At 39.6% G+C, this 17,529-nt stretch overlaps 1 protein-coding gene across 3 annotated transcripts in view; it reads left to right on the top strand.

Moving 5' to 3' along the window:
- The window catches only part of thsd7ba (thrombospondin, type I, domain containing 7Ba), a 138,391-nt gene that overhangs the window by 60,458 nt on the left and 60,404 nt on the right, over positions 1-17,529 (top strand). For all 3 annotated transcript variants that reach the window (XM_031858667.1, XM_031858665.1, XM_031858666.1), the window contains exons 5-8: positions 1,249-1,497; positions 2,325-2,494; positions 7,788-7,946; positions 12,259-12,459. In XM_031858667.1, the coding sequence (XP_031714527.1) occupies positions 1,249-1,497; positions 2,325-2,494; positions 7,788-7,946; positions 12,259-12,459 (779 nt within the window). The remainder of the gene's footprint in view (positions 1-1,248; positions 1,498-2,324; positions 2,495-7,787; positions 7,947-12,258; positions 12,460-17,529) is intronic.

Genomic DNA, 17,529 nt, shown 5'->3' with positions numbered 1-17,529 from the left:
GGAGGTGAACAAAATGTTTTTTTATTGATGGTGGTTATTTATTCAATTATAGGCAGATTATGTGAGAGCTGTTGTTTCAGCATTATATTAGCATGGGGGTGAGGCACTATTATGGTAAATGTCAAGTGCTGCTCCCCACCTGTCTCTGCTGTTTGAGCAAAGCCTGGTATTTGGATTTGATAAGAATGGATTTTACTGCACAGAAAGCAAGCACACACACACACATTCATACCTACACATGCAGAAATAAACAACTTTCCATATTGTGCTCACTCTTCAAGGGGACAGAAAATCTTTGCATTTAAATGATATTGACTTAAATACCATACCACCTACTTGGTGTAAAATGACACTATTAGCTGATCATTGTTGACTGCCATTCATGGAAGCTATTGTGTCAGAAATCACTCATCAACAATATCCTGTTGGAATAATGTATTTTCATTGTTTGCCGTTGCTTCTATAAGCAGCGGCTTTAGTATCATGCCAGGTTTGATGTGATGTCTTCATATTTCACCCATGCCGTTTGGATGAGGGGCTTAAAATTGGGTATGTTGCTATCTGTTTGATTTTTGCACATTACTATGCCCAACAAGGCCGGTTCAATGGCTTCATGACTTAAGTGTGAAGGGACCATTAACAGTAGAGTGTCTGATTAGCATAGTATTTGCTCAGAAGTGGGATTGGGGATTTTGAATATGGATTTCCCACCTGACTTCTGCCTCATTCTGCTTTTCTAATTACAGCCTAATTACAAAGTAAAATTCCTAAATGAGCATTGTACTCACATCTTAATAACCTACCTAATCAAATCGTCCAAATTAAACAATGGAAATGTAATTGCATGACTAATGCACTTGTTTCATATTTTTAATTGAACATATCAGCTCTTTGTACTGCTTCTGTAAAGGGTGACTGTATGTCTGAGATCTGTGTTAACATGATGTATAATAGCTTTACTTATTGTCATGTAGAAGTGGAAAGTTGTTTATCAGGAAATCAAGATATCTACTAGTATGTTCTCCAAGCAGATGCTGTGTTTTACAACTGATATAATCTGTCTGCCAATCTATTTAAATACCAGCCACAGGTAACATCTGTCATGCTTCGGGCTCTCCCACTCTCCATATGGCAACTCTATTTTCAAACAGTGTATGGGTTACAAAGATATGAAATGTGTGTAATATGTTTCTCTATTTTTGTAGTATTTTCTTCTTTAACATCTTTTCTTTCCTCCGATATCTACAGTCTATGTACCAAGGACGACTCCGCCCTGACCTTTCAGGCGTGTGTGATGCCCAAAGACTGTCAGACATCTGATTGGTCATCGTGGAGTCCCTGCTCTAAGACCTGCCGATCCACCGATCTGTCCCCTGGTTACCGCCTCAGGTCACGGATCATGACGCAGATCACAGTTGGAGGGGGTCAAAGATGTCCTGCCCTTGAGGAAAAAGAAGCTTGCAACATCATAGGAGATTTACTTCTGAACTGCCCCAGGTAGTTTCTTAACGATGATGGTATATCGTCTCATTTTGAGCTCGCAACCCTTGTAAACAAAAGCTCTGTTACGGGTAATCTCTTGATGCGGATTTTTAGTCTCAACTCAAATGATTTTTGATTTTGCTTTTCTAGGCTTTTCCACCTGATTGATTATGATTAAAAGTCGAGAGGCTGCAAAAATTCATGATTTCACTATTGAATTACATTTTTGGGGGCATTAACTCAATTACCTCGTGCAACCTACAACAACATAATGTACTGTTGGGAGTTCCTGACCCAAAGGACATGACATGGATGACAAACAGTGTTTTAGGAGAATTTGAGTTAAAGGCTTTGGCAAATATTACATGCAGTAAACAAAGTAGTCAATAGAGAATTATTTCCCCTGCTGGTAGATTTTGTTTTATTTGCTAAATCTACATGGAGTGCCTGAGAGCAGAGGATTTACATGATTAGGGAAAACTCATTACGGAAATTAAGCATTTGATAGATTACTGCAGGCTGTTGTTCTGGTAAACTCCTCTGATATTATTGCTTTATGCACCAGTGCATTTTTCATAGTTGAAACCAAACATTGGTTTAGAAGTTTTAAAGTAAAAAAAAAAGAAAATCATGCTTCTCTCCTCCTGACATATGAGAGAGGCTCAGACTGCTCTCGCTAATTTGCTTTGTGGGACTTTTCTGAAACAACCGCCACTGCTGTGCTGACACTTTATCCTTTTTCATATGCATTCATCTTTCAGCATGATACTTCTGTATACTTCCTAAGACATATGAAACAGAGACTCCATTTAAATGATGTTTGCTTGTTTGCGCTCTGCCAGGTATGTGTGGAGGAGCACTGACTGGGGCGAATGTCGCATCCTCCCCCTACTGAGCCAGCAGGACCGGCGGCTGGCTAACATCAGTATGCTGTGTGGAAGGGGGATCCAGAACAGGAAGACCTACTGTGTTCAAGTCCCTGATCACTCAGCACCACATCACAGGAAGGAGGGTAAGAAAAAAACGCCTTCATGACAGTTGACCCAGGGCTCGCTGGAAGCACATGGTGACTCAAGAGATACACCACGAATAAATTCCAAGTAAACTCAGTGGTGTGTTTTGATATAAACTGTGAGCATAAATTATTAAAAGTGAAAGTTGGCAGCAGAGCATTATATTGGTTATGCAGGCCAAAATGAAATCATAAGCCAACTGTGTTGCTGTAGCGGAATCATGTTCAAAGTTCAGTCGACAAGAAGAATCATAATTCTAATCAGACGGTGTTTTCTTGAGCTACTCTGTATTGCAGTGAATGCTTTAAACAACAGGGACCCACTACACTGCATGGGAAATAGCTCATATTACATCTAAGGGTCAAATGTTTTTTTCTCGACTGACCTCTTTCGTGCGGCACCAGTAATCATTTTGACCTCAGATTCGTGTTACATTTTTACACTTATTTAATGTTAGAGTCAGAAAACCACATAGCAGCATTAATACAGATTGATAACAGTTCTAATTAAGGTTTGTTCACTTACTGAAGCTGATCACTTGGGATGAGTTAGATAAAAAGAAAAACACTTTCATGACTGTACGATAATAATGACGCTCCAGCCAGCACCAGGTTAATTTAGCTTCGGGGGAAGCTGCTTGCCTGTAGAAGATAACAAAATCTGCCTACTTGCACCTCTAAAGCTCACTAATTAACACATTACACTTCTTCTGTTAAATCCGTACTTAACCGGAATGTAAAATCGACACATGTATGGCGGGGGGGTTGTGTGGGAGATTATTTCCTCTATTTCCTGGTGTCTTGACATCACCGGGAGGGGAACCAGCAGAGACACAAGGAAGTGACTGTACCCAAGAAATCTATAGCCATGCGGGCGACCTTGTGATGCAGTAATGTTCACACCAGAAAAATAATAAATCAATAATTGAGCAAGACCAGATTACCCCCAATGAGCGGAGCAGCATCGCCAGCATCGATGTGTGCGTGGGCGAATACGATGCAGTGTGAATGGCTTTGTCCTGCTCAGGTTGAAAAGTGCTAGAAACAGACCATTGTTAGTGATAATTATTATTAAATATGTATCCTTACAATTACAATCAAACCAAAAGTTGTTGGAGGATGATTATATGTGTTTGAGAAGGGAGACATTTACCTTTAGTACAACATATTTATTATACTAGAACCTCAATATCTATTTTAGATAACAAGCAAATCTCTATTTGTCAACTTTGGGAAATTACCCTTCTTTGAGTGCACGGCAGAAGATACTTGTGAAAAACAACACTACTTCTAGGCAAGGAGATAATTATTGTCTACCTATCGCCCCCGCAGTTTATGTGCTCCAAGACCAGACAAAGAATCTGCACATATGCACATGTTCATCAGGAAGGGGACCAACAGCTGTCTGGTGGGCTGTTGTCATCACCAGAAAGTAGCTCGCCACAAGATTTTATAGCATTTATAATTGAGACATCTTGGATATTTCACTCAAACACTGAATAATCTCAAAATGTATGTAAAAAAACAGGCATTATTGAAGCCAAAACTGTAAGGAATTGTAAATTTACATTAGATTTACAGAAGTATCTGACAGTATTTCATAATAATTGTAATGCACAGGTTCATCCTTTGCATGTAAGTGAACAGTTAATGTCGTCGGTTAACCACAGCAGCAGATAACTGTAATTTATCAGCATAGTACAGTGTTTTCTGGTGGCAATACGTTTCTCTATACGAGTTCAGTAAATCACTATCCATCTACATCGTACTGTTGCTTGGAGGCTAATATTTCTGCTTATGATTATTGCACATTTTTATTGATCAAACTCCTCTTAGTCCACTAATAATTTGTAAGTGACAAGACGTGATCGGCTGTTCATGAACGTGACCTTGGACGGCACAGCTTCGTCTTTCTGAGTACAGCCATGTGGAGATCAACCGAGGAGCCGAGGTAAAGTTACGCTTATCACCTGAAATCGACAGTGTCCAGTACTGTTTTGTCTTCATGAATATTGAATTAACATCTCGGATAATGTTTCATTTTGTATGTTTCATTACATCAGGTTGCTAAAATTGGCAAAGCAAGCTCTGTAACATTAGCTAGGTGGAGCTCATGTAGCTGTAGTGACGTTAGTTAGCGAACAGCATAGCCAGCAAAGTTAACCTTTGTAAAGTTGATCGCCAATTACGGCGTAAAAAATGTAACGTCGGTTACCTAATTTGTTTTTATTTGTGCTATTATAGAGCCGACTGTAGAACCGCAAACCAGAAGGAACAGGACAATTTTGGGGACCTGGAATTACCAAAGTGTGTCTCTAAGAAAATGAAAATGTACGGCGGTCAAATCCTCTCTCACTGTTCACTCTCTCTTTCTCCTTCTCTTCTCCTTCTCCTTTACACTGTCATGTAGCTATGCAGTTCACATTTACATGTGTAAATGTCTTCTTTTAAACACACAGTACCTGTTCTGGAATACAAATGTTCCTAATATTATTTGTCCTAAAAAGTCAGCTGTATAATTGATTGTGGACATGTAATAAACTACAGCAATGTTGCATTGTATATGAATTCACTTGTTGTTTATTTTATTGTCTGGAATTAAATGCAAATAAACACAAACATGATTGCATATACTGTATAATTACCGTAAAACCCAGTTATTCTACAACACATATACAGTATGTAATCCAATTTACAATAATATAGTATTAAAATAACTTAAAATTCGTGCGTCTCTGCTGCCAGTATTTTACTGTTATTTAACAGTGAAATTGTTCAGAGTGAAAGTTAAAAAATTATATTTACTTGAGTATTTTCAATCCTATCTCTTTTTCCCATTACTGTTAGTGCGGCAAATGTAACTGACTATATCACTTTAATGTGTGGGTGGACACTGACTTGAACACAGAGGATTGCATTATATTGTACACGTACAGTATCTGTGTAATTGTGTCTGGCCTGGATCGTAAGAGAAAATGTGGATTTTCATTTTCACGAGGTTGAGAAACATGGCTGATACAGACTCGCAGGGCAATGTGTTTTCATATCGGATCAAATATAGCGCTATCATCAGTAATGGTATTAAAGGGTGTGAATTGATTTACTTTGAACTTCGAGCGGAACTCCATCATTCCTCCCGCTATGAATTATGTAATATGCTATTATGCAATGTGTTATATCATGCTGATTTAACAAGCTGTAATTAAACTTAGACAGGTGGGCTAAGACAACGAAGATAGCCAATGTAAAGAATTCCAGCTAGAAAAGAAGGCTGTAATTAGAGGGAGCCACATTTTATCTTGTGGTTTTTGTCTTAGGGCAGTGCTGACAGTATAAGCTCAGTGTGGAGATGGTACGTGTAGCCAGCCTGCAGCTTATTCTTCCTTTTCAGTGATTCCTATGATGACATGAGGGAATAGATAGTTCAGTCAAATTTGACCTGCAATTTACAGAAACATGCAGGATTGTAACTGATCACAGTGAATTTAATATATATTTTTGAGTGCCATAGTACTGTCTTTGGATGTAAATAATGAATTGATGATCATCATTGTTTTATTTAAATCTATTGTGATATACCCGGGGCCTCCCCTGAACCAGTTGAACTATAGTTGTATATTTAGTTGTATAATAGTTTATTTTTTTGGTGCTGTAGATAAAACCTAAAAGGTTAATCCAGGTTTTTCCTGAAGCCAAAGTTAATTACTCTTAGTTAATAAATGAATATGAATAGAAATGGAAAAAAGCCAGAATCACCAAGGCAAGCAGTGCTACTGAGTGTTTAGGAACTTCAAATGGCTGTGCTCAAAGATTATACAATGATTTGTTTGATTCCAATTTTACAATCATTAGAAGAAACAACAAAAAACATGCATAGCAAGTATTTCATTTATCTTTTTTAATTGAGCACAGTGGGTAGTTTTTAATCATTTTCAACTTTAAGTTCCTCTTTTGCAAATCACTCTGTTTCCTACCTATTAACATAATTATTTTATTTTTAAATAATAAGTTTTACCTCATTCATATTTCCTTAATACCGAGTCCATGAGTCCGTAGCTGAGGTGTTTTGGCAGTTGCTCACCAGATGTGTTCAGAGAAATGTTATCAGAGGTGTGTTTGGACAGCAAATATATTGGAAATAGAAAATCAATCTTATGAACCTATGGTTTTGCGGGACAAGGATCAATATATCCACAGATTATTGCTCAGGGAGACTTTGAGATGCAGACAGTAGGAAATGGGGATTGAACTCCCACCTCTTAAATCAAGGACAGCCGATCCGCCCACTGAGCCGCAGCCCTGTGTGCATGGCCGCAGCTGAACATGACCCGCACAGCGTTAGTTAATGCAAACAGATGTGGCTGTACCAATGCAACATGGAGGGCTACTTGCTCTGGTAATGTGGGAAACAATTTGCTCCAGTAATGCAATTGACTAACACAAGAAATCACAATTTACAATCACAAAGCAGACAGATGTCTACTACGCACTTTATGAATGTGGTTAAGCAAGCATTTCATTTTTTTACAAAAGGAGATCAAACACCATGTAAATTACTTTTGGTAAGAACACAAAATGCATGATGGACATTTAGTGAATTTCTCTTTGGGCTCTCATTTAAATGGAAATGTGCCACTCAATGATGTGCGGAGGTGCATCAAAATGGAGTATTAGATTGAGTGAATCCCTGTGTTGTAGAAAAGCAAAAAACAAAAAAAAACTCTCGTTTTGTGAGAGACTAATATCAGAGCCCATTACAGGTTGTTGATGTCCAAATGATACCAGCCATGCATTGGTTATACATTGGTTACAGGGGCTTGCCTTAACATCTCCCTGCTCAGGTCCTGTTTACTCCCTAAGCTGGTCGTTGCCCTCTATTTAATATTCTCCTGAGCTACACGTGAGATGAGAAGAGCAATTTTCCTTCTGTTCTTTCTTTTGCTTTCTTTTTTATATATAAATCTACCCTGCTTCTCACCACAGTGTACAACATTATAAACTGTAGCCTTTTACCATTAAATGCCTTCCTGTCTGCAGTCAGAACTAATCTACATCCATGCGTTTCAATCCGATCACTGTGATGCTTCTTCATCTTCTTCAATCACTTCAAAACTTCAAGCACATGATTCTGTTTGCTTTCCAATTCCACACATATTACTTGACAGTTAGCACACACACAGACACACATACAAACACACACACACACACACACACACACACACACACACACACACATGCACTCCACCGCTGCCTGTGTTAAGTCTGCTATATCCTTGTTCCTTTGTTTGTTCAGTGTCCAGGCCTGTGAATGCCAGGCTGTGCGCTGGTGAAGAGCCCCCCTTGGCGGTCCAGCAATGCTCCATCCCTTGCCAGCACCACTGCCTGCTCTCCCAGTGGTCACCCTGGGGTGCCTGCCTATATGACAACTGCAAAGAACCACAGGGGAAGAAAGGTATGATGGAGTAAATTGGATATGAGAGTGAACATGCTTTAGCTTTTGCAGAGCCACATGTAAATTTGCCAACAGTCTCATGCTGTTGCTGACAGCCTGCCATCATGTATAGAACTTGTTTACTAAGATTCATTTCCTCAGTATTGATGACAATGTAAGCTTTGCACATGTCGCCTTCAAGCAACAGGTGCCACCACAGCGAGACCACTGCTACTAGTCATGTTAACACATGATTACTGTTGTAACTAGACGTAACAATCTTACAAAAAAAAAAAAGAGGAGATTGGGGCTTCATTTTATATGCCAAAAATATGTTCCAAGATGCATCATGCCTCCAACTGTCTTCAACAGCAGAATACTGTTCTCTCAGAATCATGTTTGACAGATGGACGGACAGAGGGATGGACACAGGCCATCCAAAAGATATTATGCATCGCTTGCTAACAAGCTGATATGATTTCAAATTGTAACTGATAATTGCACAGATGGGCCAGTGGTGAAATCATAAGCACTCAGTCAAAAACAATTAACTGTTTAGCTCTACTGCAGACACTTTAGCCATGCAGTACATTTACAATCCGCCGTTAATAGCAATTGTTGCCTAAGAGCTGAGTACCTTCAATATGGTCAACAAGGGGCTTTCCACTAACCTTGTTTAATATAATTAGCATGTTTTAATGTCCAAACAATAGACCGTGTGGTGCTTTGGCAACATTGAGAGTGAGGAAACTGAGAGAGAGAGATGGAGAGAGAGAGAGAGAGAGAGAGATTGTGGCTCATGGGGGCTAAGAGAGCGGATGACAGTGCAAGAGATCAATGTTGTCAGAGCAGGAGACGGAGGCAGTATATGTTTGGGTTGTAAATTGTTTGTTGATAAGCGGCTGGCTGAGAGGAACCGCATCAGACGAAAGACAGAAAGAGAGCACACCTGTAGTTCAGCTCTCAGTCCCTGGGCGGGTAAAAGGAGTTACAGCAGATAAGATGCATCCTGTGTGTGTGTGTGTGTGTGTGTGTGTGTGTGTGTGTGTGTGTGTACAAGGGGGTGTGCTCAAGCATTCCGCACACTCGTGCTGTCTGAATGTTCTTGTCTTTTTCCACAGGTGAGCGTGTGTCATATCCGACTGCTTTAGCGAGGCTACACGTTGTGTGTGTGTGTGTGTGTGTCTGTGTGTGTGTTTCAGTCAGTGGAGGAGCTGTTAGTGTGTTAGTGCTGTGCTAAAAGGGCAGCGTGACCTCGTCCCTGTCATGAGTAAATGTGCATGAAAGCCCCCCGGGGAGCCACTGAAGTGCGGATTGTTCAGGTCAGTGCCCACACTCTCCAACACTGGGTCCCTATGAGATGAGCCAACTCGTCTCACAGACAGTGTCATTAATATATTTCAAGGAGCGGAAAACACAGCATCTGCTGTTCCGCACAGGGCTCTCTGGTGGCACGGCGTCTTTTGATGGCTTTCATAAAGATCCCCAGCCCCCAGCAGATAGAATATGAAACCAATAGAATAGGGCTCGCAGCAAGCCCTGTTTCCTGCGAAACAATGAGCTGTTATTGAGTGGCAGGGTGTTGTTGTGATCCTTGTTGCCCGTGGTCCTTGAGCTGCAGAGAATTTCTTGCTCCTATTGAATTTACACTTAGCCTTTATGTTCCACAACAGCAGAATAAACTACAGTCCGTCTCTAACCAATGGGCCCGCGGGATCCCGGTGTTCAGGTAGAAGAGCCAACCAGCAAAGATGCTCCTGCAGCCCAGGCTTTACTCTCCAGAAAATTACAAATTTAAATTGCCTCGCAGTCACATTATGTGCTTTTCCCTTTTTTTTCATGTTATCTCAGCCTATCACATTCTGCAGCTATGTGGGGAAATGAATTGATCACGGGAGGTTAGTGAATATAATTTTAGTAATGCCTCTACTAGAAGTCATGCAGCTGGAGGGAGCTTTTATTTTCCTGAGCAACAGTGTGCTGAGAATCACTGGGTGGCCCTTGTTTCCCTGAAATAAACCTGGTATGACCAAGAAACCTTTCAATTATTAATATCCACGGGGGCATGCCCATGCCAAATTGTTTTTGTGGTTTGGAAGTGAGCAGCAGTAAGTGCTCTGGGCAATACTGCAATCGATCTACAGTCTCTTTGCTCTTCGAGAGCCCACTCTGGGAACACTGTTCGGATCAGGCTCCTGAACTGGCGCCTCACACCAGTAGATGGTTTGGGGAGGTAATTTATACAGTGTGCATCCCGGAGTAATGCAGTTCCACCTGTAGAGGGAAAGGCTGTGAAACCTTTCTGCCAAGCTACGGTACAATGAGAATGGTTAAAAAAAGAAAAGCTGCTGCTGCTCAAGTTTACTTTACTGGAGTTACTGGAGGAGGTGCTGGAGCCTGGAAAACGTATTTCAAACCATTTTTCTTCCACAAGAGCATTTGTAGAGTTCAGTATTTGATAATGACTGTAGATTAGAGTGTGAGGTGTCATCTCAGTAAGAACCTTTTCATGAAGAAATCAATGCTTTATGAAAAACCCAGCTCTGAGAGAATCAATGTTTTAGAGTGAATCCACATTATGGTGCAATTTTGTAATAAATTGGGTAATTGGCTTAATGATAATGCTCGTGCCAAAATGATTATCATGTTATTGGAAAATTTGCCAATCACATGTGTAGAGGCATTTAATATTAACTTCATGTTATATCCCCTTATAGACCTCATTATCATTTTTCTATAAAAAAATGTGTATCAATAAGTATTTTAGGAACAATGTATGCAGAGGGAATACACATGTATACAAATGCGGCTCATTTGTGAAACAGATGATGAACAGCCTGAGGTGTCCTAAGACTAAAAACAGCTTCATTAAACCTGTCAACAATTACATTAGCTTCTCTGTTTTCAGTTGTCTTTGCAAGTTCTTATATATTTTGCCGATATGAGTCTGATAGTGGCACCAAATATTATATTCCTTGAGCACTGAAAGGTGTTGTGACTACAGCAAGCACCCTGGCTCCCCATTTACCTCTGTGAAGAAAAACGGGTCCATTTTTCTTGGAAAACCACTCTTTCATATTTTCTGCCGGCGGCTCCTGCATGACCAGTAGCCTATACTTGAAAGGGATGTTTCACGTAGCCTGTACGTTAGCACGTGGGCTCTGTAGTGTGTCCAGCATAGGGGCTGCTACTCTGGACATAAAGGAGTAGGGAGTTTTTTCCCCCCACATGTTTGTCATCTCCACCACATGATATCTGGGCCCATTATATTAATATTTTCTTTATAGAAAAGAAAGAATGAAGCTGTGTTTAAGGGTTATTTTATGTTTGTTTTGAATGTTAAAAATGGGATAAAGAAATCTTTTTTTTTCAACTAACCGTTCTTTTTTTGTTTTTAGTTAATTAGTTTGCTAACTAAAATGGATTCTGCGTGTCTTAAATTTCTAGCTTTGCTTTATATGTGTGCTCATTGCACGAGGATCTTTTACTCTACACTACAGTGAACAGCGTCTCCTTGCAGCAGGAAGCGCTCCTTTTGAATGCCTGAAGACGTGTAAATGACAATGGGAAAATTTGTTTTGAAAAAATATGTATTTTCTAATTGTGAATAATAAGTATTAATAGAATGTGGCTAATGACAATGAAATCAGTGCAAAACCATGGATCCTAACAACTAAACAATCTAATGACGAGTCTCGCAATACTAAAGATGCTAAATATGACACGTTAAATAATGAGAGTTGTATTTTTAAACCGCCGATCGTATCATTGACTAGTTTAATGAAGTTTGTGGGGAGAATGACAATGGAAGGAGCCTGGTAGATAATGAGTCAGGGAATAGTCATCACTTCAAATCACCAGGCTGGCAGAGGAAGGGGAAAGGGAGTACTTAATAGACTGTGGACAGCTCCCTGTGCTGACATTGAGTCTAATAGATGTACCACTTTTCTCTTTATTACAAGATATCTTATGCATTCCTTTAAAAGGTGAGTCATTTAACAGATGACAAATATCAAAACCATAGCTATATCAAGCATCATTTTTATCAATATTATACCTAGAATTGTAACACATTTTTGGGGGTGAAAAAGACATGATGTCCTTTTTTATTAGTAACTTCCTTGATTATTGGAGACACGTGGTTGCTTTTATCAGCAGTCGCTGCTGCTGACTATAGCATAGTTGATGAAATACCTAAATAATTGATCACAGAGATAATGTCCAGTCAAGCCCACATCTTAATACTGTACTTTATTGGTTGACTAAGAGAGGTTCTGTGTAGTTTTGTACAGGAATATCAATGTCTTCTCTGACAACCTTGTCCTTTCGTCAGGTTTCAGACAGAGGAGGAGAGAGGTGTTGTGGGAGTCCAGCAGTCCTCCGGAGACCTGCCCTCATCTGGTGGAGTTCATTCAGTGTGAGGATCCTGCCTGCTACCTGTGGCAGGTCCAACAAGAAGAAAGATGCATTCCCACTAAACACTCCTGTGGTCCCGGAACGGCGGCCCAGAATGTGACCTGTGTCAATGCTGAAGGTACAGTCCTGAATTGGCATTGTAAGGGAAACAGATTATCTTCAAAATTAAAACATTCATCTCACACTACAGTTTTTGTTGGTAGTTCAATTTGGCCTTCTAGCTAATAAATACATATTTTTGCCATTTAGGGAAATCTGCATACTTGTTTTCTTGTCGTTAGATGAGCAGATTGATACAATCCTTTATAGGAGCTGGTAATTACCTTTTATTAGTTTGGACAGAGCCAGGCCAGCTCTTTCCCTCTGTTTACAGTTTATGCTAAGCTAAGCTAACCACGTTCTGGGTGTGAAAATAAAAGGGGAAATTAAAGTTGTATTGATATTTTTATTCAAGTCTTGGCAAAGAAAGAGAAAAAAAATCTTCCCCAACATGTTAAACTATTCCTGTAACAATGTCTTCCTTTAAGAATGTTTTAACTTGACCATCCAAATGTATTGTACAACAATGGTCCATGTGTTCAGTAGTCAAATTAGGGTGCTACAGACAGATTACATTGACCTTTATAACTCTCAGCTCTGATTTAAATGACAGCTACGATTAATAACCGTTGCTGAGCATTGTTTTTTTTTATAACGTTAAAAAGGGGCAAACCATAGACTGCAACATTAATTAGACTAGTTCTACAAGTAGCAGTGAAATTCATCAAGGCCACAGTAAAGCCATCAGTGCTATGGTCCGGACACATAATGCTATCAGTAGCAATGTGACGCATGAACTATCGGGTGTAATGTGATCCATTGTGCTCAGCCATATCCTCATGTTGGCCGATAGGAACATCAACGTTAACGAAGCATGGATTATTCATGAGGGTCCATCACCAAGTTTATGGGCACAGAAAACATTGGCCTGATTAAAAAGTCAGAATCACAGCTTCCTGCAGGCATTAATTGCTCATCTTCATAGATTATAAACCTAATTGCTGCCTCTTTTTGCTTGTGCTTTATTATTGTGTCACAATGGATCATGCGTATGTTTATCAGGAAGGCAGTGGAGGGCCCAAATGTATTAGCCAACAGAAGAGTCTAATGAGTTTTGACAGGACAACTAAGAATGCAAGCTTTGGCGGGTTTGAGGAAAAAGGCTTATGAAATCATCTGCTGTGGATTTATTGTTCGAGAATGTTGACAAGTTGTTCACTGTTGCTTCCTTAATTGGCTGATTGGATTTACCATTCAAGCACGGTGAGTTATTTTCACACACAGTCACAGCAGTGTCAGGGCCAAGTTGTTAAGTGATGCAAAATCCTGTAAAGCTGATTTGGGTTTTTTTTTTGCAGTGTATTGCAGTGATATAGGTAAGGACTACAAGCATCAGTGAGCAAGACAGTATGATTCACAATGTCACAGCTAGTGCTGTATAAAAATATAAAAAACACTTATAGACATGATTGAATAATTATTTCTATTTTAGATACATGCAGTTAATAAATGGTATATTTTGACTGGAGTGGAGCTGAACCAAATTTAAAAAATACTGTCAAACTGTCATTAGCTATCGTCTGTTTACATCCATGCGGTTTACTGAAAAAAGCAAATGCAAAATAGTTTTAAAGTGTACAAATGTTTATTTCCTGTCATTTTGAAAAATACATGATGCCGGAGACATGTTGTTTTTTGATTTTATATTTCAGTTGTGAATAGTGCTGATGAAATACGCACGGCTGAGAAATGGTACAAACGCATTGTTTTTGACACTATCTGCTCATTACACCTATACAACCCACATCAAGTATGGTTCTAGAACCCAGCATTGCTGTTTTTATCTTTAATGAATTAGATGGTGGGCAGATGGAAAAAAAAAATAACAGATGATTAGATGGACAGAATAAGCTGCTATGAAGATGATGATCACGGTCAAGTTTTTTCTCCCGATACAATACACTTTTAAGTACTTTTAAGTCTTTCATGCTTGACATATAAATTCCATGGACCTTGCAGAAAGCAGTCGCTAATTGCAAGTCTGCCTGCACATTCAGATAAAGATATATATATATATATATATATAATAATATTTCACAGTTCTGTGGAGCTAGCGATGGGAATCTGGAGCCGCTGTGGCAGGACTGTTCAGACTGACTGTAGAGAGTACAGAGCCTTTGTAAATAGCCACTGTTGGCTTGGTTTCAATCATTTTTGCTGCTGCAACTGACAGGCTGAGAGGAGTGAGAGAAAGGAGAGGTAGGAGTAACACACCTGCAACGGTGAAAGGATTGTTAACAAAAATCTGAGATGCTGTCATAAACAATAAGCATCTCTGATATTTGTGAATGCCCATATCTTTCATTAGTAACAGCTTGGCTTCTAATCATACAAATAAATTAGATGGCCTACCTTTCTTTGTCTAAAAAGCTGATTTGATTTGAGCTGGGTTGGTCACAGATGTTTGAGCTGGAGTTCAGAGCTGTTTATGAATAAGAAGTGAACGATTTCTGGAGAAAACAAAATTCATGTCATCTTAGCCAACACTGTCTTATGGCCTCGTTGTTTGAGGAAAGACATTGGATTTTTATCAGCTTCTGTATGTCGGGTTAAGTCTCCACACTAGACAATTTCACAATGTGCTAGTTCTAAATGGTGAATTCTGACAATGTTGTCAGTTAAAGAATTTGTTTTCTGTGTTAAAATCCATAAAAGGTCACCTCGTTGTCGATTATCCTTTACAGTACATACAAATACTGTCATTGATTGCCGAAGGTTGATGCGTGTGGAAAGGTCAGCTATGGCCGTGCATGTCATGGCTGACAATCCCTTTAGAAGTTGATGCATTAGGACCATCCTTCTATGTTCTGAACATAAGTATTGCTGACATTCTTTTAATGGTTCAGTTTATTGTCAGTTTATCGGAGCACGGGTTTACAAATGCTTCCAGTGTACGGCAGCGTTTGAAGATATTACAGTGAAAAGCCATGAAGATAGTTGTTGTTGATGACTGATGATGATTGAGGAAAGTACATGTTTTGAACTGGCGGGTACCATTTAAGATTGTGAACGTCAAATAAGTAAATTGAGGTATGGAGTGTTTTCCCCACTCTACTCCTTGATTGACTAAGCATTCAGGTTCCTATTTCTCAGCATAAAACCACTCTGCATTTCAAACCTGAAAATTCGTGTTGTCTGAGGAAAGTTTATGCCTGTAGAGAGTAAGAGATAGCACTTTCCCCGGGAAGTTTATCTAATGGAGTTTTAAATTATTATCTGTGGCTGCTCAAGCAATCAGAAAACATCGTCTGTCACCTACAGCCAAGCTTTTATTGCTCAGCAAACACATGAGGTAATTCTTAAAACCACTCAGGTATAGATGAAATGGAATAGACTGGCCCAGGGGTGTTTAAGGACATTTGTGGAGCTCTGCCAGGAGGGTGAATCCAGAGGCATCTACCCCTTTGAAAGTAAAAGTTGTTACTTTTCTTACGGAACTTAAAGAAGGCATCCTGTTTAGTTGCCAGCTTTTAAAATTAAATGCATTGCCAAAGCCCCAATATAATGAATGTAACAGTGTGAAAACATTTCTGGTATTGATGTACTCTATAGGAATTTTAACTGATAATGCATGATGTGTGAGAGTGTTGATTGGCTCTCAAGTCTGGTGTTTTTTTTAGCAGTTAAGCATAGTGCAATCACCACACCAATTGAATTACAGATTCAGCATTAATGACACTGGCTGACTGTTCTGTATGTTCAAAAGTACCATGGGGAATTGCATGTTCTTATAATCAAGCCTGTTGAATCTCTGAATTTATCTATCCATTGTTGCTTGTTCATTTTCATTATAATTTCATTTAAACATATTCTTTTTACAACATCCTGATTTAGCGCCTTAATCTGCTCCACATTGCATAACCGTAACTAGCAATAAATGTGCAAGAGAGTTTTTTGGAAACTGAAGAAACCTCTCACCCACATGCCAACCTCTTGCCCAGCTGTTGGCAGTTGTGCAACCAGTTATTTACAGTAGTTTGATTCATTCATTTTTCATCCACCTGCATTCCACAAAGACCCACCCTACTCAGCCTCTGATTGGCTCTCTTACCTAGATTGCAGAAAAGATTGGTGGAAGGTTGGTAAGGTTAAAGATGTGAACTCAGATGTGGATGTTTTTATAAAGATGGCAGCCTTCTTGTCCGGATTCTTTCTAAAAATGTTTGCGCTGCTCGCTGCCTATATGGATAGAATGAAATTACAGATCTGTTGGAGATTAACATTTGTATGTGGTGTCATAATTAAACTTAACCTTAATGTTGATTAACAATAAAATGAAAAAATGGCACTTCATATTGGAAAAGTTGCCGACCCCTGCAACCCTTCGGGATACCATCAGTTTCCTCACATCACATCATTTTATTTATCTGGTAACATGACTTGATTATGAGTGACATAATGCAATCTTATTGCCCCTCCAGTCTCATCATGTGGCATCCATCCAGAGACTAAGGCTTTCAAACTTCAAACCATATTATCTGCAACTTTGAAAAACACAATTATCATCTTCATATTCATGATAGCTACGTGAATAAGGAGTTGCCTTGCATGCAGTTTTTGAGCTGGAAGGTTCTGCTACAATTGTTCCAAACTGAGTTAAAAATAATATGGCATCTCACACAGGGAGGCTAATGGGCGCTTATTGTATTCCACTATCACTTTATAGGCCTGTAAACTACGGCAAAGTAAAAACAAAAGTGCTGTGTTAGCCTTAACCCACTGGCTTTTTGCTCCAGGCTTAGTAAAGTTGTTTTGACAGCTCCCACAGCTCCCACTCTCTGCACAGCAAGCATTCACACCAGAGCGGTAAGTCCCATTTCCTGAACTAACTACCAACCACCGGTGCACGCTGACTCAAATACCTGGTGCACCTGTGACTGACAGCTAACATACATGCATGTTGGCAGGCATTCCTCAACCTACTGAGGCTCTGACATTTCTGAACCCAACAACAATAACTCAGCACGGTTAGCATCCGCCTGAACTGTTCTCTCCTCGACTGGTCAACAATATTCAAGCGATAATGCCCTCAGAAAAGCAGCCTTAAACTTAGCTTTGAGACAGTCGTCACCAATGATTGACAGCCACA

The sequence above is a fragment of the Anarrhichthys ocellatus genome, unplaced genomic scaffold (assembly GCF_004355925.1).
Source record: "Anarrhichthys ocellatus isolate YVR2014 unplaced genomic scaffold, GSC_Weel_1.0 scaffold20, whole genome shotgun sequence".
Taxonomy (NCBI): Eukaryota; Metazoa; Chordata; class Actinopteri; order Perciformes; family Anarhichadidae; genus Anarrhichthys; species Anarrhichthys ocellatus.
The sequence above is the reverse complement of the archived record's forward strand: the minus strand, read 5'-3'. Positions and strand labels throughout refer to the sequence as shown.